General features: G+C 36.8%; 2 protein-coding genes across 4 annotated transcripts; one reads left to right on the forward strand and one right to left on the reverse strand.

The window, feature by feature from the left end:
• The first annotated feature begins 1,975 nt into the window (after positions 1–1,975).
• uxs1 (UDP-glucuronate decarboxylase 1) lies at positions 1,976–19,281 on the forward strand. Of its 3 annotated transcripts, none has more exons than XM_027164604.2 (16): positions 1,976–2,196; positions 2,667–2,883; positions 6,458–6,485; positions 7,160–7,208; positions 7,933–7,976; positions 9,451–9,511; positions 10,004–10,184; positions 11,012–11,116; positions 11,461–11,520; positions 12,061–12,182; positions 15,171–15,290; positions 15,460–15,503; positions 16,246–16,306; positions 16,939–16,996; positions 17,137–17,240; positions 18,523–19,281. In XM_027164604.2, exons 2-16 carry the CDS (start codon positions 2,796–2,798, stop codon positions 18,652–18,654), a joined length of 1,257 nt encoding a protein of 418 aa, XP_027020405.2. In that variant the 5' UTR covers positions 1,976–2,196; positions 2,667–2,795; the 3' UTR covers positions 18,655–19,281. The 3 variants fall into 3 exon arrangements, with proteins under 3 accessions (XP_027020405.2, XP_027020406.2, XP_027020407.1); XM_027164606.2 differs by adding an exon at positions 5,689–5,746 and having other exon boundaries at positions 1,979–2,883; XM_027164605.2 differs by having other exon boundaries at positions 1,976–2,883.
• ecrg4a (ECRG4 augurin precursor a) lies at positions 19,230–25,570 on the reverse strand. Its single transcript, XM_027164607.2, has 4 exons — positions 25,413–25,570; positions 21,039–21,086; positions 20,746–20,909; positions 19,230–20,106 (listed from the first exon to the last, which is right to left on the reverse strand). The coding sequence occupies exons 1-4, from the start codon at positions 25,480–25,482 to the stop codon at positions 19,957–19,959; spliced, it is 432 nt and encodes a 143-aa protein (XP_027020408.1). The 5' UTR covers positions 25,483–25,570; the 3' UTR covers positions 19,230–19,956.

A 25,570-nucleotide genomic window follows, 5' to 3' on the forward strand; every position in this document is an offset into this window, starting at 1 on the left:
ACCATACAAGTCAAGTCAAGTCAAGTCAAGTCACCTTTATTGTCACATCACCACAGCACATGTGCCATGGTGAGTGAAATTCTTGGGAGCGAGCTCCAGAAATTGCAGAACCATTCACATACAGTAGTTAAGAAACATAAATAGAACAGTTTACAAGCAGGTTAAAAAAAATGTGCAAAATGCTGGGTACCAGTTGAAATGTTCACACACACACACACACACACACACACACACACACACACACACACACACACACACACACACACACACACACACACACACACACACACACACACACACACACACACACACACACACACAAGGGAGAGCTTATTAAACATTGATTTTTCTCCCCTTTGTAATTATGATTGTTTGCAGTGGGGGAGAGTGGGTGTTCCAAATCGCTGGTACAGTTGTAATGGTTTTTAATTTCAGAGAAATTGCTATATAGCTTTTATACAAAACAAAATGATGTTTCTCCAGGACCAGGCTGCAACACATAACAGTACACAAGACTTTATCAAGTGCAGATCAACAGCAGTGGACAATAAATACAAAAGGACAACTATACAGAATAAAGAACACACAGGACAATAAAACAGTGTTGTATCTACAAAAGTCTGTCATTTAAGTAATTAACTAATTAAATGACTGTAAAGTACTATTAAGTAATTTACAGACTTCAAAATAAAGATCAAGATTGTTTTCACTGTTTTCACTGTTTCCCTGGAAGGCCAGTGTATAATTACCATCCTTTAACAGTTTTACTGAAAAATAGCAAACTTAAGTTACATCATTCAAATGTGTACTTCAGTACAATGTAACTGTTACATTAACACAGTTTGTTTTGCTTTATTTGTCCCTTAAACATGATATAAGCTCATATATGTCTAGTTGTTTTGTGCCCACATTTGGATGTTGGTGTGATTCAGTTTTTATTTGTACATAAACACTAAGCCCCTATCTTTGTAACAATGTTAATTCAATTTAAAGTGGCTTATAATGGAGCAGAGGAGTGAGCTGAGACCCAAACCTTTCAGATTGTGGAGGAAATGCTGGCCTTTCACTTCACACTATACTGTATGTGATCAGAATTTTAGGTCCATATGAGAGGTCCGTTTTAATGTTACTTTTTCTTCTCAGAGAGTGTAAACAATACAAATATGCTCTTCCTAACAGTGAATAAAAAATAAAATTATATTACAAATGTAGGACTGTAATTAGAAGTGGGGAGGAGATGAAAGTGATCATGGTCATCAAATTTTATTGGGCTCTAAGATATTAGTATTTTAGGGAAAATATAGTTTTTGTGTGTGTAATCATTACATTAGAAAATCTAATCTCAAATTCAGTATGTAAAGCACTATTAAAGTTAGCTTTAAGATACAGTGCACAATATATCAAAATTTGACAAGATCTGTTGGTTTGTTAACGCACATACTTATAAACTCATCAATTAAGCCTAAATAAGATGCTATTTCCAGGGGCTAGTTAATTAGCTAACAAAAATGATTCTGACTGTAACGTTGTGATCGGCATTCAAATGTGATAAAAAATTTCAATCCTTTTTTTTTAATCCTTATCTTGTTTTTATTGTCTGTGTATTGTTGTCATCGCTTCGTACTGGAAGCATGTGAATGTAAAACAAATTCCTTGTATGCACAAGCATACTTGGAAATAAAGCTCCTTATGATTCTGATTCTGATTCTGTGTTAGAAATGTTATTTAATGTAATTGAATAATCACAATTATCACCATGTGAAAAATTAAATGCATGTGCTTTCCTTTATTCTATGTTTCATTTAACTAGCATACCTGCTGGGATATGGAAAAGTATGTGAGATGGAAAAATACTGTATGAAGTAGCCTATGTGTGAATAGAATACTGCTGTGCTGTCTATGCTCCATGAATGAAGCTCTGTTCTCTTGATCAAGAAATCTGTACTCGATTGCTTTCTCCTACCAGTGTAAACAATTCGCTTCTTAGCTTTAGTTATACACTCTGTGTGATAGAAAACACATCGTATATAAGTGTTTATGAACCTGCTATAACGAGTACACTACTGTATTTGTGCACATTCGTTCGGTTTGCATAATGGCTAAACGTTGATGCTACGGCGGCAGGATAATGAATCGAGTACTTTAATCATCGTTCGGTTGTCTATGGCCGCATCAGGAACCAAATGAGCAAAAACGGTGTGTCTTTGCGCTCTTGTTTCAGTTATAAATAGCTGGTGACATTGAAGAAGTAGGTCGCGGCAGCAGTTAGTGTTACGGAGCCAAGTTCTAGTTTAAAAAAAGTGAAAGAAGCAGCTTGTAGCAGCAAGTGAAATGTCTTCACTGACTTCATGCGTTTATGCTAACAAGCTGTTGACTGGCTAGCAAAGCTAACAGGAGGTTCTTGTGTGTACCAAGAAAAGTGTATTGTTTTTTTATTATTATTGTTGTGCCGGTTAATAGGACGAAAGTACAAATGCCTGTGAACGCTTAACCTCTTGATTTCCTCTATAGACGTTTATCAGTTACAGCTTTAGCCTGTTAGCTGCTTTAGCCTGTTAGCCAGCTAGCTAGCAGCACAGAAACAGGACCTGTAGGTACATGTACATGCTCTCGGGCTCCTGTAGTCGCCAGCGTTATAAAGTGTTCTGCTTGCTTTTTATTTAAAGAGACAGTAATAGAAGCGAGTGAATGAAAGGGGTTAAAAGTACGAGTCGTCGTGGAGCGTTTGTCAGAAGGGAATAATGCAGTAGCTGTGTGTGAGGAGGCTTCACTTCTGGCCTCAGTGCTGGATGTAGATGATGCGGATGCCCTGGTTCATTACTGTCATTAACCGAAGAATCATGAAGCTGCTCGTCGCCCTCGGTCTCATCGCATACATCGCCTGTGAGTACACAATACTTACATCACATCACACGGCTACTTCACGTTATACAACAAACTTTAAAGTCTTGTGTCAGGTTTTTTTTTTTATTCTTCTGCTGTTTCCCTGTTCTTCATTTCACCTGCTAAACTGGTTAGGCTGCGTATGAACTGTGCCAGGCGTTCAGCTGAGTGTAATTATGGAAATATGCTGCTCTTATAGAATGCACCCTAGATGGAAAGCAACACACACACACACACACACACACACACACACACACACACACACACACACACACACACACACACACACAAAGAGAGCCCTAGAAGCAATTTGGCATAGTCAGTCAATTTACCAGCATGTTTTTCAGAGGTGAGAAGCAGTCTAATCTCACATGAACACACCGAAGCCATGCAAAAATTCACACAGACAGTAATCAGTTCTCAGGACTGAATCAAAGCTCCTGAAGCTCTAACTTTGATACATTTGCTGTCCAAACAAAAAGCAAAGCTTCATAAAAGTCTTGCTTTTACTCCTCACACTTAAATAGATAAATATTTCAGGATTTTATTTTATTTTATGGATAAAACAGAGCTACTGTGATGTTCACTGAGAAGAAACAGATTTTGGATTTAAACACAGGACATGATTGTCTGTGAAGTCTGACTGTTGTGCAGATAACCTTCATATAAAGAACATCATAATGTGATTAAAAGGCAGCACATGTCATCTTTCATCGTAAAAATTGACTACCTCAAAAGAAATGTGAGCTTTATCTGTCCCTTTGTTGTTGTGCACTCAAATACAGAACTTGCTTACAGCTTGCTGGAAGTCCTCATGTAACAAGTATTTGACACAAACAACATATTTGTACCTTCACAAAATTGTGTGCAAGCAAGGCTATAATAGAATACAGCTGGTGGTTATATCATAGTTTACTTATTAAAATTATTTTGTTAAATCTTTACCATTATGTATTTTAGTGAGATATGACTGGTTTGCAGTGTTTAAATTTTAGGATAGACCTCGATTGATGTATTTTAAAAGCAACAAACAAACAAAATTTTGAAAGACCTTTTTTTGCCGTCTGAACAAACACGTAAAACACATCATGTCCTCACCTCTGGTAACCTGTCTTCAGAAGCTTGCCAAGAGTTAGTCTGATTATTAACTGAATGCCCAGCCATATCAGATCGTCAGTGGTTACCAGCTGATATCAGGATCATATAAAAAATGCAGAAAAACATAATTTATTAGATTGAAAGTAACTTCATTTAATAACACATGGTGAGTTAGTTAGCTAGCTAGTTGTAATAATACATTAATAGAGAATAAGGGAATCAATGAAATATCTGAGTTCCAAGATCTGGTTTGTTGTGTAGCTATAGTCCTTATTCTTGTCTACAGCATAAAAAGACATTCTACACAATTGTGTGCATTAATACATGGTGTACATATGGGCGTGATGTTCAGGTGTTGTACTCAAATGATACTGTTTGTCTTGAAAATTGAAAAAGTCTGATTATACAAAGAGAAAAATAAAAAAATATATATATTGTAGGGCAAAGAGAAAGCTTGCACATTTTTTTAATATAAGACAGAGCACTTTATTTCATTATGTGCTGAATGTTAAGTCATGTGCAATATGGGGAAAAAACCCTTCTCACAGCTTTTAATAGTATTTTTCACTCTATTTAAAAATGACTATAAATCTATATCAGATACTTGTTATATATTATGGTGGAAATACATTTTTTTTCAGAGGCATGGAGTCTTGATGTCAAAAGGTAGCCTTTTAATTAAGCAAACAAAGTCAAGTCAGTCTGCAGAGTAACAAGGCCATTGATCATTCTTACATACATTTCTAAAACACTGTGATCTTGTTAAGATATATTTTTTCACAATTGTCACATCTTGGCAACACAGTTGTTACTAACTCTTAAGCGATCCACTTTACTTTAATGATGGCAGATGTTTTATTTATTTATGTGTGTGTGTGTGTGTGTGTGTGTGCGTGTGCGTGTTGAGAAAAGGTTACAATCTTTGGTGACATTGATAGTTTTTCATTGCTTACACAGTGTTTATGTTAGTAAAGTAAGAAGTTCAATTTACTATAGTTTCATTGAAATATTCCATAATATTCATAAGCAAAATAATAGATTTTTTTTTTTACTTTATTGTTACACCTTCTTGCACACAATCAGGTTAATGTCTCCGTTTATCTGTTGTGATGAGCTCTCCGTGGTGCTGAACATCCTTCTCAGCAAATTATTTATCACTATTTTTTTGTTATACTGTTGAACAATATTTGATAAAGTACTTGATGGTTAATGCATGAAATCATTATGATGCTGTATCAGGATTAAATTACCAGAGCATACAGATATTGCTTCCTTTTCTAGTTTACCTTCACAATCAGTCAGTTAATTTCACAAGCCAGACTGCGTACTGCTTCAGTATCAGGACAATATTCTGTCTTATTCCATACCTGCTACCATAATAATTATTTTTTTCTTTGCAATACAGTTTTCTATTAGAAAAAGGAAAAATTAATTAGTATTAATGATGGACTTGAGGTAGTGTCTGATCTTTAAAATATATTGTTGATTAGGAATCGATCAGTGTATCAGCTGACCAATAAACCTGACTGGTTCCACAGATGTATTGCATTCCTGCAAGTAATGCTGTTAAAGTGCAGAAAATTCAATGCGTTAAATTATGCAGATACAAATCAAGAGCTTCAGTAAATGTTTACATCAATCATCAGAATAAAGGTGTGATCTCTGTTACTGTAACCCTGGCATGGTTGTTGGTGGTTTGTATTTCAGAAACTGCAAATCTCCTGGGATTTTCACACACAACAGTCCCTTGAGTTTGCACAGAAAGGTGAGAAAAAAATATTAAGTGAGTGACAGTTCTATGGGTGGAAACACCTTGTTGATGAGAGAGAAAGCCAAAGTGGTTTGAGCTGCCAGGAAGGTTATAATATCATATAATCACTCTTTACAACCGTGGGGAGCAGAAAGCATCACAACAGATGAGTTACTACAGCAAAAGACCATAACAGGTTTCACTCCTGTCAGTCAAGAACACGAATCTGAGGCTTTCGTGAGCACAGACTCTTGTCTTGTCATTTTTTCTCTCGTCAACAAGGTGTTTTAGCCTGCAGACCCTCTATTTTTTTCTTGTATGCCAGGGTTAAACAGAGATCACACTTCTTCTCCGTTTTTCTGATGTGCAAATTAATTGCAGGTTTTGACCTGCATCGTTTATGCATTGTGCAGCTGCCACATGATTGACTGATTAAATAACTGCATGACTTAGGCGTACAGGTATTCCTAATAAAGCGGATGGTAAGTGAATCTTCTAGTGGATGAGGTATTTAGCTTACCGTCTGTTTACAAAGGTAAAAGTTGCTCGTTTAACCTACAAAAGCAGATGTACATTTTTGTCGGTGACCACATATTACCTGCATTCAAATAAGTCAATAAGATCTATTACATTGGTGACATGTTGTTAGTGTTATTGATGCCTGTTATTAATGTTTTCTTGGTTTCATTCCCTTTCCTTTTTTTCTCTGCTTTTTTTTTTTTTTAGCTGTTTGGGGAACCTACACCAACATGAGGTAAAAATGTGACTTTTGGATGTCATTTATGTTTTAAAGATTATACACTCCATGAGTATAGTAAAAGGAACAGAAGCTTACCTAAACCTGTGACAAACATATATTGCAACATTTGCTGGGTCAGAAAAATAGCAAGAAATAAATAAAAAATATAAAAGATTCATAATGTACAAAATGTATTTGTAACAGTCAGCAGAATTACTTGCTGAATTAAATTGTAATAAACAAAGTGAAGCAATTTTCCCTACCTGTATTTTAAGAAAGAAGGATAAACAGTCGATCTTTTATCTCCTGATCAGAATGAATGGTTAAAGTTCAGCTATTACAGTAGCAACACTTGTCCAATAAAATGCTCATTCACATAGGAAGGAAAGGAGTATTTCACTATGAATTAATCAGATGATTATAGTAGACAAATTGAGGTATACAACATCTACTTAACATTACCTCCACAGTTCGATTTATTCTTTCTTTCTTTCTTTCTTTCTTTCTTTCTTATCTTCCTTACTTTCCTTCTTTTCTTCCTCACTTTCCTTCCCTTCCCTTCCCATCTCATTTTCTTTCTTTCTTTCTTTCTTTCTTTCTTTCTTTCTTTCTTTCTTTCTTTCTTTCTTTCTTTCTTTCTTTCTTTCTTTCTTTCTTTCTTTCTTTCTTTCTTTCTTTCTTTCACACAGGATGATTCAGGAACATAGTGAGCTGAAGATTGAGCAGAGGATAGATGAGGTTTGTGATGATGAGCTTTATTTTTTCCTTCTCTGTCACTTCAGTTGTTCAGACTGATACTTGGTGAGAAACTACCAAAACACATTTTTGGGTTCCTAAAAAAAAAAAAAGTTGTTGTCCAAGGTATTGGGAGATTACACTACAGCACACATACAAGAGGAAGTTAATCATGTAAAAAAATAATTTTTAATCATGTAATTTCGTCTAATTTTGGTTCGATCAGTTATTCAGTTAAATGTAGGGGTAATGTTTTTTATATATATATTTGTTATGAAGATGTTGAATATCACTTTGTTTGATTATATGGCATTAGTTTATTCTAATAAAGTGCTCAGTGGTTTTACATTAACGCCAGACACCACTCTTATCATCATAACCTATTTGCAGCTGCTACTCAACAAAGGAAGAAACCGATCAGCAGAATGCGATCTGCATATCTAGTTGACCTTATAAATGAAATACATTTTTGCATGCAAATGAAGAGGCTTCTTAAAAAGCAATATATTTTCCCTGTTGGTGTGTAAATGATAAATCTTTAATTATTTAAAGTAATTATTTTTTATGTCTGCCCCATCTGCGATTGCCCCTTTAATTAGTTTTTGCTTAACTGTAACACTTAAAAATCCTACAAATTCACTAGTTAATTGCCGAACATATTTGTGATATTTTACTGGTTTATCTGTTATTTTGCAAGATTTTATCTTTGTTTTGCTTATCATTACAGGCTATTGCACCCTTAAGAGAGAAAATTCGGGATCTTGAACTCAGGTACATTTGCATTCACCATCATCATGAAATTATTATATATATTTTTTTTATTGATTTTTTACGTGCCTTCGCTGACATGCTGTGTCTTTAAGTACCTGCAGCAGAATTTTGTGAATTGAGACACGAATCAAAGCACTTGTTCTTTATGAATGGTTCCGATATAGTTGTTGACGCATGGAGTATGAACAGCACTGCTATCTCATGGGACTTATCATGCTTAAGAGAGACTATATCTCACACACACACACACACACACACACACACACACACACACGCACCCACACACACACACACACACATATGTAGATATATAGATTATTTTAAGGCAGGATTATGCAAGATCATAATTTAGGATTCAGGAGCTTAAGTGCAAAGATTGCACAAAAATCTTTCTGATCTTTTTTGATCTTGACCTTTAAGAGTAGCTACAAGTCTGTTGTTCAGTAGCCTTTTCTCTTTTTTGACTTTTCTATGCTCAGGTTTAGCTTACTTATTACTTCCCAAATTATTTAAAGTACATGGTCTTGTGTTAAACATTACATGGAATACAAACAATACATGTGTAAAACATTACATGGAATAACTAAGGTTCAAGCACCTTTTCTTTTTTATATACGTGTAGGTGTATCTTTTTTTCTTTTCTTTTTCTTTACTTTCAACATTGATGGCCTGATTTCTGCTACTTACATGATTGGCAGCCTGCTTTTTAAAATGCACATACATAGAGATTTGCAAGTGCTTGCAAATGGCACTTAGCTAAGTGTTTAATAATTCAGAACACATCAGAATAGTCTGCCGAATTAACAGGCTTCAAGGGACCAGGGTTTCTGAACAGAAAAATACAGAAGTCCAATTTAACTTTGACGTCCCATCTGAGATTCTCAACATTGCGCATGATTAATTGTGTGATGACAGTCTCCAAAAATGTCACCATCTGGATGAGGTTGGTTTTATTATTTAGCTACCAATGCTGGTGTGTTTAGTGGAGTTCATGCAGCTGCTGATTTAAAGCTCAAGGTCATAGCTGAACCAGATGATCACCACCAGTTCTTATTACTCCTCACCATCATCTCTCTTGTTAGTCTAAGAGAAATAAATTGATTCAGTTATGGGAATATCAATTTCGTAATTGTTGGCCTTTTCATCCTGAAACAATTAAAGAATTTATATTAATGTTTTCTGCATGTTTTCTGCTCTTAGCACTTCATGCCTCTAAGTTTGAAACATTCTGACGAGAGGTTTGGTGTTTTTGTGTTTGGGTTTTAGGTTTGTTGTCATATCATATGAGCAGTAGCAGTGTGGGATCTCTTTACCCTCATTAGAAGTCACTCCATATTCGCCTCAACTTTTGTAAATTTTGTTGTGTTGCTTTCCATTTACTTTATCACTGCGAGTCACTGATGCGTGAACATCGCAGTAGGGTGTGTGTCATTCGGGAGCAAGTTTTCTTCAAACCCTGATTGTTATTTTCCAGTTTAACACAAAAGTATCCACCTGTGAAGTTTCTCTCGGAGAAGGATCGCAAGCGGATTTTGGTAAGAATACACAAGAATTCCTTTACATTTGAACATTTTATTTTCACTAAAGTTCCAGACTAGAGGCTCAGGAGTGTCTTGTCATTAAGGCAGTGTGTATATCATCAATGGAAAAATGTAAAGTCGTCTTCTGTTATTTTCTCCTACAAATTGAAGTCTATACTAAGCTTGTAAATGCATTGTCACATTTTTTTCTGCAATGTAGTGCACTCAATAGACAAATGAATCAAGCGAACAGATATGAAGTTGTAGTCTAGACTTGGCAATGAGATATGGCAAGGATGAGAAGAAATTGCTATAATTTGTTTTCACTAGGGCTGTTTAGCATGTGAGTAGCGCACGTCTATACGACGGGTAGAGGCATTTAATGAGATCGATGAATAAGTGGAAGGCATTCAGTCGTATTTAATGTCACCAGCTACGATTACTGATGTAAGCTAGCCCTCTCGTTCTTTGGTGAATTGGACATTTAATTCATCCTTTCTGCTGTAGATCACTGGTGGTGCAGGCTTTGTGGGCTCCCACCTGACTGATAAACTGATGATGGACGGTCATGAGGTAACTGTGGTGGATAACTTTTTTACCGGCCGCAAGCGCAATGTAGAGCACTGGATCGGCCATGAGAACTTTGAGCTCATCAACCACGATGTAGTAGAACCGCTCTATATCGAAGGTGAGTATTCCTGCGCTCTTACACAGTCTGAAATAATAAAAAGGAAAAGCGACTTGACGTTTTAATTAAATTCTTTGCCCAGAGAGATATATGGGTGTGGCTATAAAGATAACACTGTTTATGAATAGTTGTAATCCTGTCATAACAACATTACATTGTAGAGCAGTAACTGAGGTACAGAGATTAAAGATTATACAAAAGATTTTCACATGGAACCATGCAAGGAAATTGTTCTCTCTCAAGTTTTGTTTAGCAAAAATCAGTTGTCATTAATAGTATAATACTTCAGTAGTGTGTAAAATGAAAGAATTAGTGCCTTTCTTGTATAAAAAAACTTACATATTCTGGTTTTTGTATTTCATTGAAGTTGCTTATATTATTAGTAAATAGAACAGTGGCTGTGCTTTTGAAACAAGTTTATTTAAAATGATTTATTACCATTCTTAACATGATATTAACGTGCTATTACTGTATATCGACTACAAGTAACTAATCAGTAGCCGACTTTGACTTAACAGATGTTTTTTTACATGAAATATGAAATAACTATACATACATATAATAATACAACATGAAATAATTGTCCATACCTACATGCTTGTTTATATTGTCCTTAGCAAGCAAGTATGGAATTAACCAAAAGGTGTAAAAATTATAGGCTGTATATATTTCCTTATTGATTGTTACACCAAATGTGCTCCTGTTGGGATAATTATTTCAGATATAAAATACGACCTCTGAGTTAAGAGAAGATAAAGATGATGCGCAGCCTTTTATAGTTCTTTCTGAAGCATTGCTGTTTTTTGTTTTGTTTTTTCCCTTTTCAGTGGATCAGATTTATCACTTGGCCTCCCCTGCATCACCTCCCAATTACATGTATAATCCAATCAAGACCCTTAAAACCAACACTATTGGCACTCTGAATATGCTTGGTAAGTATTGTTAGCAGTCTGTGTTTTTTAATTTTTTTATTCTGTGTTTCCTGGAAAAGATCAATAGAATCCCTTCATTCTAGCTTCAATACTGGTCCACCTTTACTCTCTAATTTACCCTTTACCCAATCCTGCATCAGTTTCTCCATCAGCAAACAGCAGGAAAAGGGAAGTAACAGAAATTACGTGCTCGTTGTGAACTCACACGCTTTAATGTACTTTGCACAGATATTGTAGCTTATAAAGAAGATTACTGCCTGAGTTAAAGCTCCTCCTTTTTCAATAGCTGTACCTTGACTCTGCCTTATTCTTGCGTCTCTCTTCTTGGTGTTCTTTATTCTCAGGTCTGGCGAAGCGTGTGGGTGCTCGACTACTGCTTGCATCCACATCAGAGGTGTATGGAGGTATGGGAGTATCTAATGAAAGTTTTCTGCTTAACGATGCATGTGTAAATATGATCAGCTTCCAACAAGGTGCAAAACACTGTCCAAGTTCAAATCTTAAACGGAATTTAAAGGCTTCTGTTTTTGCTCAGTTGAGACGAAAAGATGAAAAAAGTAACACTGACTGTTATGCATCTGTAATGATTGGTTATTTTCAGGGGAGCCTTTAAGAAAACTGTGCTTTAGGACACTGTAGTGATTTGAAGCAAAGAGACAAGTGTTGTGTGGTGAGCTGAAGCTGAAGGACACACTTGACTATCTCAATTTGACACGCAGATTGACTCCCATATAATGAGACACACACACACACACTCTTTTAGCCCCCCCCCTCTCTGTGCATTGCTCAGCTGGCTAGGCACAGCAGGGTGTGTGAAAGTGAGTTCTCTAGGGCCGTGTACTATATTTGTGATGCATGTTCGTGTGTGTGTGTGTGAATATAAGGACAGCTTATCTTATCAAATTAACATGTAGCTTAATGATTTGCTCTTTGTGTACATGTAGATCCAGAGGTCCATCCTCAGAATGAAGACTATTGGGGTCACGTGAACCCGATCGGACCGAGGGCATGTTATGATGAGGGGAAGCGTGTGGCTGAAACTATGTGTTACGCATACATGAAACAGGTACATCTCAGTGTTACTGCTGATCTACTCATTAATAATGGGTTTATATACAGTACTCTTTGTTGGGAGAGACAGGTGAGGAACTCACTGGTATTAGAAATGGGGCAAAGAATGCTGGGGAGTAAACTTATAAATCTTAACTGGAGCTTAATTTTGTGTAGTAATAGTTTATTTATTTGATTTTTTTTATATAAGAATCATGCAGTGGTAAAAATTTTGTCATGTCCAGTAAAGTGTAAATCCTGGAGTCAGTGGGAATTAAAACATTTTTTGTTCCTGTCAGTGAACTTTCCAAGTGTCTACATCATTATTAAAGCAACTGAGCCTGTAAACTCACGCTCTACAGTTCTTAATGCTCTAAACTGTAATAAAGGCTCCTTCCTGCCCCACTACTACACATTATTCCTCTGGAGGGTTGGCAGTTCTGTAGTGGGGCTTTTGATAAACATGTAGTTTTGCTTTATCTGATGCTTTTCACTCTGGAGAGCTGTAAGAAGAATTCAGTTGAGGTTTTCATATTCATTAGAGTTGCAGTGCAGTATTGCCTTTAGAGCAAAACGTACTATATCATGAGCTACAAAAAAGACAGAGGACAAAAGCCTATAAGCTGGTTAAATAAACACCCTTTTTATCTGTCTATAGCAGTGTGCAGAAATGTACTCGCGTCCTGAAGTGAACACAGTTCTGTTCTGTTCTGCATTTACATCTGCATTTGTTTGGAGCTTATTAGCATACAACAGTATTTCATTGTGGATTATGTATATTTGAATTCGATACATCATATTAATCTCACATTACTGTCTCTCTCTGTCTCTCTCATGAATGTATTGGAATACTTTTGTTTTTACTGTACACTGAAGACATTTAGGTTTGAATTGAAAAATCTAAATTTCAGGTTCCATTTTCTGGTATTTACATCGAGATGAGTTCAACAACTTACAGCATGGCAACTTTAGTTTGAACACCATTTTTTTATTTTTTTTTTATCTTGTTGCCCTGGTGTGCTCTGTTAGATCGATTGTTGGTCTGAGGTCTGGGTTTCATCTGTGACGACTGCATTTGTTGTTAAAAAGATAAACCAACATGAAGCTCAGCGAGCTAGTCACTGACCAATATAATTTGGAATATCCTGAGAAAAAAACTACAGGAAAAAGCATATTTGGAGGGGAGTGTACCTGGTTGGGGGCTCTATTAAATGAAGCAGTAGTATTTCCAAAAAGAAAAAGAAGAGGAACATGTAATTTGGGTATAAATGCTGTTGTAATCATGGATTGTAACCTGCACTAAAGCCCATTAGGAAAATGTTACATGAGATAAATGCCATTTTGCCAAAAACATTTTTCTTGACTATCTCTTTAAGTGATTGGCAACAGCCTTTGGTGGATCAGGCTGGATCTGAAATCTTGTTGTCACATCATCAGTTAATTTCTTATCTCCTTCATGCTGTCAGAGACAGGCTTGCTGTGTAATGTCATCACTTTCATTCTCTCACTCTTTTATACACGCATAGAATTACATGACCATCATGGAAATGTTTTCAGAAGGACAGATAACCGAATAAACCAGAGATGATTTTTAAGACAAGCTGTCTTCATCTCTTTGCCATTAATGCAAAATGGGGATGAGGCCTGAACTCCCCAGCTGAAACAGGAGCTCAGTTTGATGTAACGTTATGTTGTCTTACTTTTACAGTCGAGCTCAGAGACAGTCTGCTTTTTGTGTGTGAAGCACAGAGCTGATTGGGTCGTTTTTCTTCTAAATATTTTCCTAATGATTTCTTGATATGGGTGAAATCCTCCAGTTATATAAAGAGCAATATATCTGTATAACTCACTCTTTTTCTCCTTTTCTTGGATTCTTCAGTAACTGATATTTTGGCCATGTCTTATTTAAATTAGGTACAAATCCATAATGCCAGTGTTACAGGAGTAGGGGCTGTTATTATTGTGCCTTTCTCACTTTATCTCTGTTAAAGCAGGGAATGCATTGGAGCAACACGTCCAGTGTAGATTTGTTACCAGTCAACCCTGTTTGTTACCTCAGGCTAGTCTTTTATTAGCATACTGTCATCACATATGTCAAGTTCTCCTGCCATCTCCTTGTCTAATCAGGTTTTAATCAGATTACTTCTCACGTCCACTTATACCACTTTACCGCTCAATTTACACAAATGTGAACACACAAAGACCAGCATATATACTTGTATACCTATATATATATATATATATATATATATATATATATATATATATATATATATATATATATATATATATATATATATATATATATATATATATATATACACATACATACACACACACACGACATACCTTAATTGAAAAGCTGACCTTATGATAGGAATTTATTTTTTCCACCTTCATGGGTACAGTACAGTGAGATTCAGGTCACTGCCGTCTTCCTGGTCCTGAGCTACACTTCACCAGTATACTGTGTTCCTTCTGCAGTTTAGAAAGAAGTTCTTTTTTTCTTTCTTTCTATCTATCTATCTATCTATCTATCTATCTATCTATCTATCTATCTATCTATCTATCTATCTATCTATCTATCTATCTATCTATCTATCTATCTATCTATCTATCTATCTATCTATCTATCTATCTATCTATCTATCTATCTATCTATCTATCTATCTATCTATCTATCTATCTATCTACATAATAATAAACTGTGGTTTTTCCATAAACTGCAGTTGTCAATTTGTTTGGGGTCGTTACAAAATGGGTCATAATGTCTGCTAATACCCACATATGTGATTTAATGTAAAATAGATCAGAGTTTCATGTTTTTCCATTAGTCTACATAGAGCTCATAATGACTGATTTTTAGAAATTATTTTTCAGTAGTTTTTTTTTAATTAAATGTCTTTTTTTTTCTTTATAAAATCTCTTTTATATTTGTATATACACACATACACACACGCACACACACACACGCACAAATAAAGTTTCTTTATTGTGTTCTCAGGAGGGTGTAGAGGTGCGAGTTGCACGGATCTTTAACACGTTTGGTTCTCGCATGCATATGAACGATGGCCGGGTGGTTAGTAACTTCATCCTGCAGGCTCTACAGGGCGAACCCCTGACGGTGAGCTTCTGCGCACAATGCCCTAAAGCAACACACTGTACTGGTGTCCAGTGATTTATTCTTTTTTTTATGCTACAGCCCAATACTCTTAAGTGTTTCAATGTATGGAGAATGGAGCCTCTAATGATATCATTTTAACACATGTTGTGTATCATCTTCTCTTTTTTAGGTTTATGGTTCAGGATCTCAGACCAGAGCGTTTCAGTATGTCAGGTAAGGAGTCAGTCACCTTCACTGTCATGTTTACTGTGGTCTGACTATCACTCTCACTGACTGACTATAAAAGCTATGAAGGAAGATTTTGCTATTCAAAGATTCATAGTGAAAACTAGTTTCAGACGTTTTTTTCCCCAAAGAATGGGTTTTGATATCTTCTGGTTAAGTAGCCTTTTTTTTTTTTTTTTTTTTTTTTTATATATAAAGTTTTCTGATGTGCCTTTGTTATATAAGTGTCTGATTTAAATAATCATATTCAATACAACTGACAGGTTTGACACGATCTTTTCCTTGCACACTTTTTTTAAATGAGATTTTCACCTTGTTTTGCATTCTTTTCCATTCCCAGCATTTTGGCAGACACCCTTTTCTAAAGCAGCTTCTATTTTATTTATGCACGTTGAGAAGTTAGGGCTTGTATGAGGGCCCAGTGGTTGCAGCTTGGTGGTCTTGGGATTTGAGCTCACAACCTTCCTATCAGTAGTCCAAAAACAGCGCTGTCACTTCGATTCAGAAGGCATTACAGTAGATGAGGACAGACATAAGTGGGAGGAATAAAGGTGCTATTTGATGAAGTGGTGGAGCCAGAACATTTTAACTGGGGTTTCCAGAGTAGGATAGTGTTCCAGAGTTCAGTGTTGTGGTTGTAGACAAGCAAGACATAATGCCACAGCCTCCGAAAGCTTTGTCATGCTCAGTATTGCTTTGTAGCCTTTTTATGCATCTTCCTTTCTTTCAGTGATCTTGTGAATGGTCTTGTGGCCCTGATGAACAGTAACATCAGCAGTCCTGTTAACCTGGTGAGAATCTTACTTATTAATTGGTTGTTTGACTGAATTTCTAAGACATTTCTGTCATTATGTAAGGGACATTTTTACCTACTGTCTAATAGGGAATGTTTACCCACTGTCTAAATTTTCTTATAAGAATTATACCTTCAGTATTTGACTGAATATTGAATAATGAATATTATTCTTCAAATATGAAGTCATTTGTCCAGTTATTTCTTTACTTAATTCCATACTTCGATACTTAGTTTGATTTTCCTTAATGATCTAATAACTTCATTTCTTGGTTGTATTTATGGTCAGCATGTTTGTATGTGTCATTTTTTTGTATCTCATCAGTAGAGCATGTATTTTTTTGTATTTCAACTGTAGAGCATTTCACATTTCTACATAATTCTCACTGGCAGTGATGATGAATGGACAAATAAAGTAATCCAAACTGAATACATGGTCCAGAAAACAGAGCAAAAATGACAGATTGTCACCGTAATTAAATAATTCATTCCTTCGTTAATGGATTTTAATACTTCACTGATGGTGAAATCTACTGTCATGTAATTTCTCAGCCGCATCAACAAGCGCATGAAGCGGAGGATGATTTTTAAGTGTGTCGGGCTCACATGTCATGCGCATTCTGCTTTCAGGGAAACCCTGAGGAACATACCATACTGGAATTTGCTCAGATGATTAAAAGTCTGGTTGGTGAGTAGTAAAGCAATGATCTCACTCACACATGCTCTCCCTTCACTTCCTCATTTAACTGATGTCTATTCTGAGTTTACTGTTTAACTGTCATCATTCTGACCCTGATTCTGCTTTCCTCACTCTGTCTCGCTGTTCAGTGAGTCGCAGTCATATCCAGTTCCTACCAGAAGCTCAGGATGATCCTCAGAGACGGCGGCCAGACATCCGCAAGGCAAAAATGCTCCTTGGCTGGGAGCCTGTGGTGAGCACTACACTGCATTATTAACTGTACTGAAATAAACATGCACAGAATTTTTTGTGCTTGAATTAGAATCACCATGGAGGGTTTATGTTTGACGTGTGATACTGTGTCAGATCGCATGCTTAATGTTTAGGGTTTTCTGCTTCCATATTCTGAGCCTATCCATGCTGTACAAAGCACTAGTCTTACAGCCCTCGGTGTAATGGTGAACATGTAAAGCGTACGTCAATTTAAAATGAACTACTCTCATTGCTTCCAGACCTTTTGAACACTGTAGAGATTGTAGTTTTAACTCCTTTCTGCAGCACAAAACTGTGATGTGTGCAGCTTAAGTTGAGCTGTTTCCAGCTGCGTTAACCCAATAGATACTGATTATTTACTGCAGGAAAACGTGCTATGACATGTTTTAGTTGTATTTGTGGTCAAACTATTTCTGTGTTAGGTATGTAGTGTGTAGGTTTATGTAGTGTTTATGGCGTGTGGGTAATGAGTCTGTAATGTGTAAGTTGTGTAATGTGTGTGTGTGTGTGTGTGTGTGTGTGTGTGTGTGTGTGTGTGTGTGTAGGTTTAATTTAACTGTATTTATAATGATTTGTGTTTTTGTGTAGTGTGTGTAAACATATTTATAGTTAGACTGTGTTTATGTTGATTTATATATTTATATAAGATTTCTGTGTTTGATATGTTCAATTCAATTCAATTCAAGTTTATTTGTATAGCGCTTTTTACAATAGTCATTGTCTCAAAGCAGCTTTACAGAACATAAACATAGAGCAGAAGGTAAACATAATTAATGATAAAGGAAATAACGAATAATAAAAGAAATAAGAATTAACAGAATAAAAATTCTAGATTATTATTAGTTGTATATAGTTCACAGTGTGTATGTATTTATTCCCCTATGAGCAAGTCTGAGATGACTCAGGCAGCAGTGGCAAGGAAAAACTCCCTTAAATTGGTAAAGGAAGAAACCTTGAGAGGAATATGTAGTGTGTAGATGTAATATATCCCCACAGACCTTGTGGTCATGTACTGTGTTTACTATTGCAGTTACTATGGTAACCACATGAGCCAGACAAGCAATATTCCCATTTTTCTATACAGAGTCGGGAGAACTGAATGAGATTTGCCGTTTGGCCGAAAAGCTGCGGAAACCTTTTCTGACATTTAAATCCCAGTAGAGAAAAGCTTTCTGCAGTCATTAAAATCACAACCTGAGATACCTCATTCCTTGTTTGGGGGTTTTGTAATGTGTAATGCATGTGTGTGCTTATTATTATAGGTGCCATTGGAGGAGGGGCTGAACAAAACTATTCAATATTTCAGCAAGGAGCTGGAACATCAAGCCAATAATCAATATATTCCCAAACCCAAGGCAGCCCGTATGAAGAAAGGCAGACCAAGACACAACTAGAGGACAGGCTTTCTCTCAGGGATGCTGGGACCATGTGGCCTCGAGCAGCCATTTCACACTAAGGGATTTTCCCCATGAACTGGGGCATTTGGGATTCTTTTCCCCCTCAGTTTTTGGAAAACTGTTCTATTGAGAACTGCCTCTTTTGTTCTTGCTTTTCAAACGTGTGCCTCAGAAAAAAAGAGAGAAAAACCAGACGCCGAGTATCACGTCTTGCACTTTGGATTTTGTCAATTGCCTATTATTTAAGAAAATGGTGAAAAACTCCTTTTTGTGATTTGTGCATTTATGCCGGCCATTACGTTTGATGTGATTCTTTTTTTTTTTTTTTAACTAAAGTCTTTGTTATCGGTGTTGAGATTTATTATGGAGCGTAGTGATATCCACTTTATTTATCATGAATGTGCTGCAGTGGGACGTTCTGCGCTAATCCGAAGAAAAGAGAAAATGATGTGAAACGTGTTTCTGCTCTTTTTTTTTTTTTTTCTTTTTTTTTTTTTTTTTTAAGTGATTTTGAGCCAAGTCTACTGTTGCCATTGTCATACTTCTTCAAAGAGAACAAATGCTTTTTCTGATTTCAGGTGAAAAACAAAAGTTATTTTAATAAAATATTTACAGTGTACATTATACTGCATTTTAACTCTCACTCTTCTTTCATTTTTCTTTGGTAACAGGTGAAAAAAAAGATTGCTGCAATATGTTTGAGTGAGCAGTTAGCCTGATATCAAGCTTTATTTGTTTGTTTGTTTTTTTTTGTTTTTGGTTTTTTTTGCTGTACATATCAGCTGACTGATCATTGAATATAAATGCATGCACACACAACAAAAGGAAAGAAATATTTAAAATTTTAACATTAAATTGCAAAGTAAATGCTGTTTTGTGGACTTAAAACTTCAAGCGTCTGAGCAGGAGAGAGACTTATTTACTTTTTCGGTATGTCAAAGCAGAAAAAAAAGAAATATTACGTAAAACTATAAAGGCTGTACTTCTCTACAAGTTATACTACTTGCTTTGCATCCCAGCATGCTTTTGATTATTGAGGGAAAGAGGAGTTCTCTAAAGCTAAAGCTGTTAGTATTGATTATATTGATGTATTACAGGTGACCAAGATAATCAATAATGTTACTGATAACTGTGAGAAATGTCATCATTCAAATCTTTAAGGATTTCTTTATCACGTAGTTCGGTTCAATTAGATTTTATATTTATAGTGCTTTTAACAATGTATGCTGTCTCACAGCATTACAGAAATGTATCACTTGATTTAGCCTTGATGAGGTCATTCCTGAGGAGAAAGGAAAGCTAATAGTAGTCATAGTTGACGTTTGCTCCGTGTCTGTTAGAGGTGGCGTATCGAGGGCCCATGGGAGCGTTTTCATCGTAGTGATGCTGCCGTCCCTGATCTGTAGAGAGCGCTTGGTCCTTCCAGTAAGCCAGGTCGGCCTCGAGTCTCTGAAATGAAGATCAAACGCTACCTCAGACATTGCGTGTTTCTCAAGGACATTCAGCTGTGTTCTGACGTTACTGAGTTTGAAAAGATGCTTTGACAAATCTGCATGTGTGACATCAACCACCCTGATTGGTAGCAGAAAGGAGACAGGAGCGTATAAATGTTTACTTGGGGGAGGATGAAAGAAAATTTAAGTATAGCTGAATTAAGTATAGCTGAAACTTTTTTTAGGTTTAAGCCTCCATTAAAATATTTCCAGTTGAGAGACATCATGAACTTCTTCATGAACTCATAAGCTCGTCACATGTACAGCGATTTTATTGCTGCTAGTCTCCAGTTCGTCAGTTTGTTACCATAGTAATAATGTTTATCAGCAACAGATCAAGTGTCTTGCTGCTAAAATGCAAGAATCTGGAGGGAGATTTGGTGTTTGTGTATAAAATTCAGTAGGTGTAAATCTGCACTATATCGTGATATTATATATAATATTCACTGCTATTGGTATTTGCTTTGTTGCGTCACTGCGTTCATGTCAGTGGAAGTGATGAACTTTCTTGAAGATAAATGGCATCCTGTCGCTTTGTCATTGTAAGTCACTGTATGTGTGAATAGCAATAGTTTTACTAAGACCTTTAACTCACCGCCTCATCATACCCCAGGTACATGAACTGCTGGATCCACTGCTGCACATCAGGACGGCTTCGATCCCACAGGTTCCTCTTAGGCCTTCTGAGAGAAGCCAGGAACTGCTTGGCCTTAGTGGGAGGAACAACCACAGCCTCTGCTGCCTTCACCTCACCCTCGACTAAAGAGAAACGGATGGATTAATGGTCAGATTACAGCCATGAAAAAAGGAACAGACCTATCTGAATGATATAAGTATTAAGGAAAAGGCTGGAAAAATCATGAGAACAGATGTTCGATTTTCACTCACCTTCTCTCTTCTTCAGGAGTTTGTGCAGCGTGCTCTCACTTGATACATCTGGAAGCGTTCATGAATGAAATAAAATTAGATTTACATCTTCAGCAAAGTCTTTAGGAAGAAACCACAAGTTGTGAGAAGGTTACGTTACAGTCTCAGCTGAATTATTCCACTATTCATGAGCACTGATTTCCATAAAATGCACACGCTGCACATTCCTCAACACTGAACACACAGCAACTGGCATATGGAGGTATTCAGCAGAGAGGCCCAAAAAAACTTCTAATTGTCTGTAACTATTTTTATTCTTGTGATGGTCATTTTCTAAGATACACAGAAATTTTCTCTACTTTCCTTTTTTTCAATATTATTACTGAACCTCAACCAGCAGCAACTCATGACCATAGATTATTTTAGAGCAGGACAACAGCTAGAAAGGATGTCTGTTATGACTATTAGCTACTATAAAGTGAATTTTAAGGGTTCCCAGGTGATTCATCCCCAGATCAGGATCTTGCAATATCCCTACACAACGATCTAATCTCCCCCTCAGTCACAGCTCGCAGCTTGGGTTTAACCATGGATAAATAACTGTCCTAATCCTCGTATGTTGCTAATGTGACATGCTTATGTTGGTTTCTCTTTTACAACATCAGAAGAATTCGGCCATTTTTATCAACACAGGCTGCTCAGGTACTTGTTCAGTCATCTCAAGACTGGATTACTGTAGCTTACTGCTGGCAGGTCGACCTGTGAATGCTATTCGTCTTCTGTAATTTATTCAAAGTGCAGCTGCACCACTTGTTTTCAACCTGCCTACGTTCTCACATACCACCTTACTGCTGATCTTCCTCCACCTCCTTCTTACCTCAAAGCCCTCATCATTCCTCGCACTGCACTTCTCTTCCTCAGATCTACCAGCACTGCTCGACTGGTCCTACCATCTCTCAGGGTAAGAGGTAAGTATACAGCAAGACTCTTTTCTGTTCTTGCACCGAGGGGGTGGATTGAACTTCCCCTAGATGTCCGAAATTCAAACGACGGGTGAAGACCTGCCTTTTCCTGAAACAACAGGGCATTAATTCATTAATTCATTTTCTACCGCTTATCCGAACTACCTCGGGTCACGGGGAGCCTGTGCCTATCTCAGGCGTCATTGGGCATCGAGGCAGGATACACCCTGGATGGAGTGCCAACCCATCGCAGGGCACACACACTCTCATTCACTCACACACTACGGACAATACCGACAATTTTCCAGAGATGCCAATCAACCTACCATGCATGTCTATGTACCGGGGGAGGAAACTGGAGTACCCGGAGTAAACCCCCGAGGCACGGGGAGAACATGCAAGCTCCACACACACAAGGCAGAGGCGGGAATCGAACCCCCAACCCTGGAGGTGTGAGGCGAACGTGCTAACCACTAAGCCACCGTGCCTCCTTTGGAACAGGCATTTTTTCCATATTTATGTACATGTTAAAAAATAAATAAATAAATAAATAAATAAAACGAAATAAAAAACTGAACATGGTATCCTAAGTCTGTAATCTAGTGAACCAGTGTTAATGTACTTATCAATAGAGACTTAAAAGCATTTTGTACATCACTATCGATAAGGGCATCAGCCAACTGCTGTAACTGTAAATGTAGATCAGCAGCTCATTTAATTGCCTTTATTTAACTGTAGGTATCTCAACTCAAGGTAACATCATTAACCAGAGCTGATGGATTTCAGCTAAATTTCCAGCTAACTACATCTCTCAAAGCACACACGCAAAAGACCTGAAATAAATCCATTGTTACTTATTTACAGATAATATCCACACCATAATCGCTCTTTCCCTTTCTCAGTCTGTAATACAGCTGGACTCACTGTCTGCACTTACATGCTGCCTTTTTGCAGAAATGTAGTCGAACTCATTCTGATGATTTGCTAAAAAACAAGATCCTGGCATCAGCGTGAAGCAAAAACAACACATTTAGAGACAGAAAGAGACAGAGAGAGAGACAGACAGAGAGATATGGAATCTTTCCAGACACATGTTGAAAGATTGTGAGAAATGTACACAAGCAGATCATTATTTTTCCACACGCCGTACAGATTCTATGAATAAGCAAATGGAAGTTACCCCCCAACCCAGCATGTGTCCGTCTCATACGCATGGTAGATTCATGATCGTTTTTTCTCTGTTAAACTGAAATTTCACTTGCCTGGAACATGATTAAGTCTCATTTCAGCTTCACCGTAACCTACAGTATAAGTAAATGCACGTTCTGTTCACATTCATCCAAAGTTTCATCCAGTCAATCTTTCTGGACTGTTTATATTTTCATGTTAGTGCAGAGTTAAATGTAGTGAATCATGTGACTATAGTTATTTAGTATTCACCTAAAATTCACAGAAGCTTTACGTGAATATATACAGTAAATTTAGTTACAATTTTAAAAGTATATGTATCCTAATGAACAAGCCAGAGGTGAAAGAAAATACTCCCTGAGGTGAGATGGGGAGGAAGAGGCAGCAGACTCATCTGGGTGATGTATGGTATTGTGATTATAATTGATCCCCTTCTATCACTGTGTACCATATGGTCAAAATGTGGTCAAAAGGAGCTTTTGAGTAAGTGTAATTACTCATTACAGGTCTAACATGAAGTCTTTACTGTTGTTTTTCATCAACTGTTCATTGATGGAATCGCAATTGTCCAAGCCATCTCCATGGTTTCTAAGTGCTACCATCCACAGCAATTCCACACAATTATGTCTAAGAGCACTGAGGCAAAGCCTTGTCCTGAATGTTAACACTGAAATAATACATGTACTGTAATATACATCAAACCCTGTACTCTATTGTTTCCACAATTACCCAGGTGTATAGAAATACTTGCCTGCATGACTTTCAATAAAGAAGTGAGCCAAGTGACTGACTGCCAGTTGACTTCAGTGGGGATTTGAAAATGCACAGAGACTATTAATGAATCAACACAGAGCACAGCAGAATAACCTGCAGATTAACACACCTTCAGGCTCCCAAGGCATGAGTCTGAGCAGTGAGATATGGATCAGCAATTGAACTTTAATTCAAATCGGTTTATTTGTATAGCGTTTTTAACAACGGATGTTGTCTCAAAGCCGCTTTACAGAACAAAAGAAATATAGTACAAGTTCAAGATTAAGAATATATAAAAGTTCAAGATTAATATTAGACTTAAATTTAAACATATTTGTATTTATCCACAATGAACAAGTCTGAGGTGACTAAGGAGTCTGTTACAAAGAAAAACTCCCTTAGATGGAAGAAGAAGAAACCATGAAATGAACCAGACTCAAAAGGGAACCTCGTTCTCATTTGGGTGACACTGGAGGGTGTGATTATAATCTATTATAAACACTGAAGGGTGCTTATGTGAATAACGTCCGTTCTACAGTCCAACAATTGCGTATAGGTTGTCCTCAAAGACCACATGCAGTTGTCATCTCCTCTTTAAATGTCCAAAAAGTCCATGAAGCAGAATCCAACTGGATTTTAACATCCTGTGACCATAAACACTTAGCAAGCTGTCAGCTACGAGGGTTGACTAGGGCTGTAACCTTTGGTAATTAGCTTCATTAGTGCACATTAATAAGAAGGCTCATAGATCCCAGGACGATTTTCTTAAAGTTTCCAAATAGGCCAAGAACTTGGCTGAAGTTCTAAATAGAAAAAAATATCAGGTATATACATCATAAAGTTGTGTAAAAATTGTGCCATTTCTTTAATAAATAGTCAAAACCGCTGAATTAAAAATAAAAATGTTGGCTACATAGAAAGGATTTTTGTGCACACAACACAAACCATTAGGACTGCCTGTGACGTGGGTATCTAACTGTTTTTTTTTTTAACTGCTATTTGTTGCTCATCCTCTTACTTCCACAGCTATCATCTGCCTGCAAAAGCATGTTTTTTGGTACAACTGTAGAAAAGCAAGGACAAACTCACTGCTTATTTATCACTGAAAGATCCCGTTTATAATGTTCTGATTTTAAATCTATCAACATTTCATCGCCGTGCACACAAATTAAAACTGTACTCTTTTATACAGTTCTTTGTGTATCCTAGGCTTCACAATCCATGAGACAAAACCCAAACCGATTCTATGTAGACCTTGAGTCTTTAAACAAAGAAGCCCCCAACAAGCCTTAGTGCTTATAGCATTAGTTTGTACTAAATATGCATATTGTTGCATTTCATTGTGTATGCACATCTATAATTGATTACAAACAGCAGAATGCCTGAGCCGTAGTTTGTCTCAGAATACAGAGAAATGCATTTTGTAATGTTTCATATAGTTAACGTGCAGAAAGGAAAGTTTTAGCTGATGTATGTAAAAGGAAGGATTTACCTGAAAGAGGCAGCAGAGTTATTATTGCCAGGAAAGTAAAGAGCCGTAGGTAAAGCTTCGGGTATATCATGATGGAGTCGTTTCTTTGTCTGCACACGTTTACTGCTGAGGGTCCGGACGCAATGGAAGGAGAAAAAAAAACAGCGAGGGGGAGAGGA

The sequence above is a fragment of the Tachysurus fulvidraco genome, chromosome 6 (assembly GCF_022655615.1).
Source record: "Tachysurus fulvidraco isolate hzauxx_2018 chromosome 6, HZAU_PFXX_2.0, whole genome shotgun sequence".
Taxonomy (NCBI): Eukaryota; Metazoa; Chordata; class Actinopteri; order Siluriformes; family Bagridae; genus Tachysurus; species Tachysurus fulvidraco.

Excerpts from the sequence above, each read along its gene's own strand:
- ecrg4a (XM_027164607.2), bottom strand. The coding sequence starts at position 25,482 with ATGATATACCCGAAGCTTTACCTACGGCTCTTTACTTTCCTGGCAATA. Across the intron at positions 20,910-21,038 it reads ACTCCTGAAGAAGAGAGAAG|TCGAGGGTGAGGTGAAGGCA; the intron begins GTGAGTGAAAAT and ends GTTTCTCTTTAG. Across the intron at positions 20,107-20,745 it reads ACCTGGGGTATGATGAGGCG|AGACTCGAGGCCGACCTGGC; the intron begins GTGAGTTAAAGG and ends TCTTCATTTCAG.
- uxs1 (XM_027164605.2), top strand. The coding sequence starts at position 2,796 with ATGATGCGGATGCCCTGGTTCATTACTGTCATTAACCGAAGAATCATG. Across the intron at positions 2,884-6,457 it reads TCTCATCGCATACATCGCCT|CTGTTTGGGGAACCTACACC; the intron begins GTGAGTACACAA and ends TTTTTTTTTTAG. Across the intron at positions 7,209-7,932 it reads TTGAGCAGAGGATAGATGAG|GCTATTGCACCCTTAAGAGA; the intron begins GTTTGTGATGAT and ends TTATCATTACAG.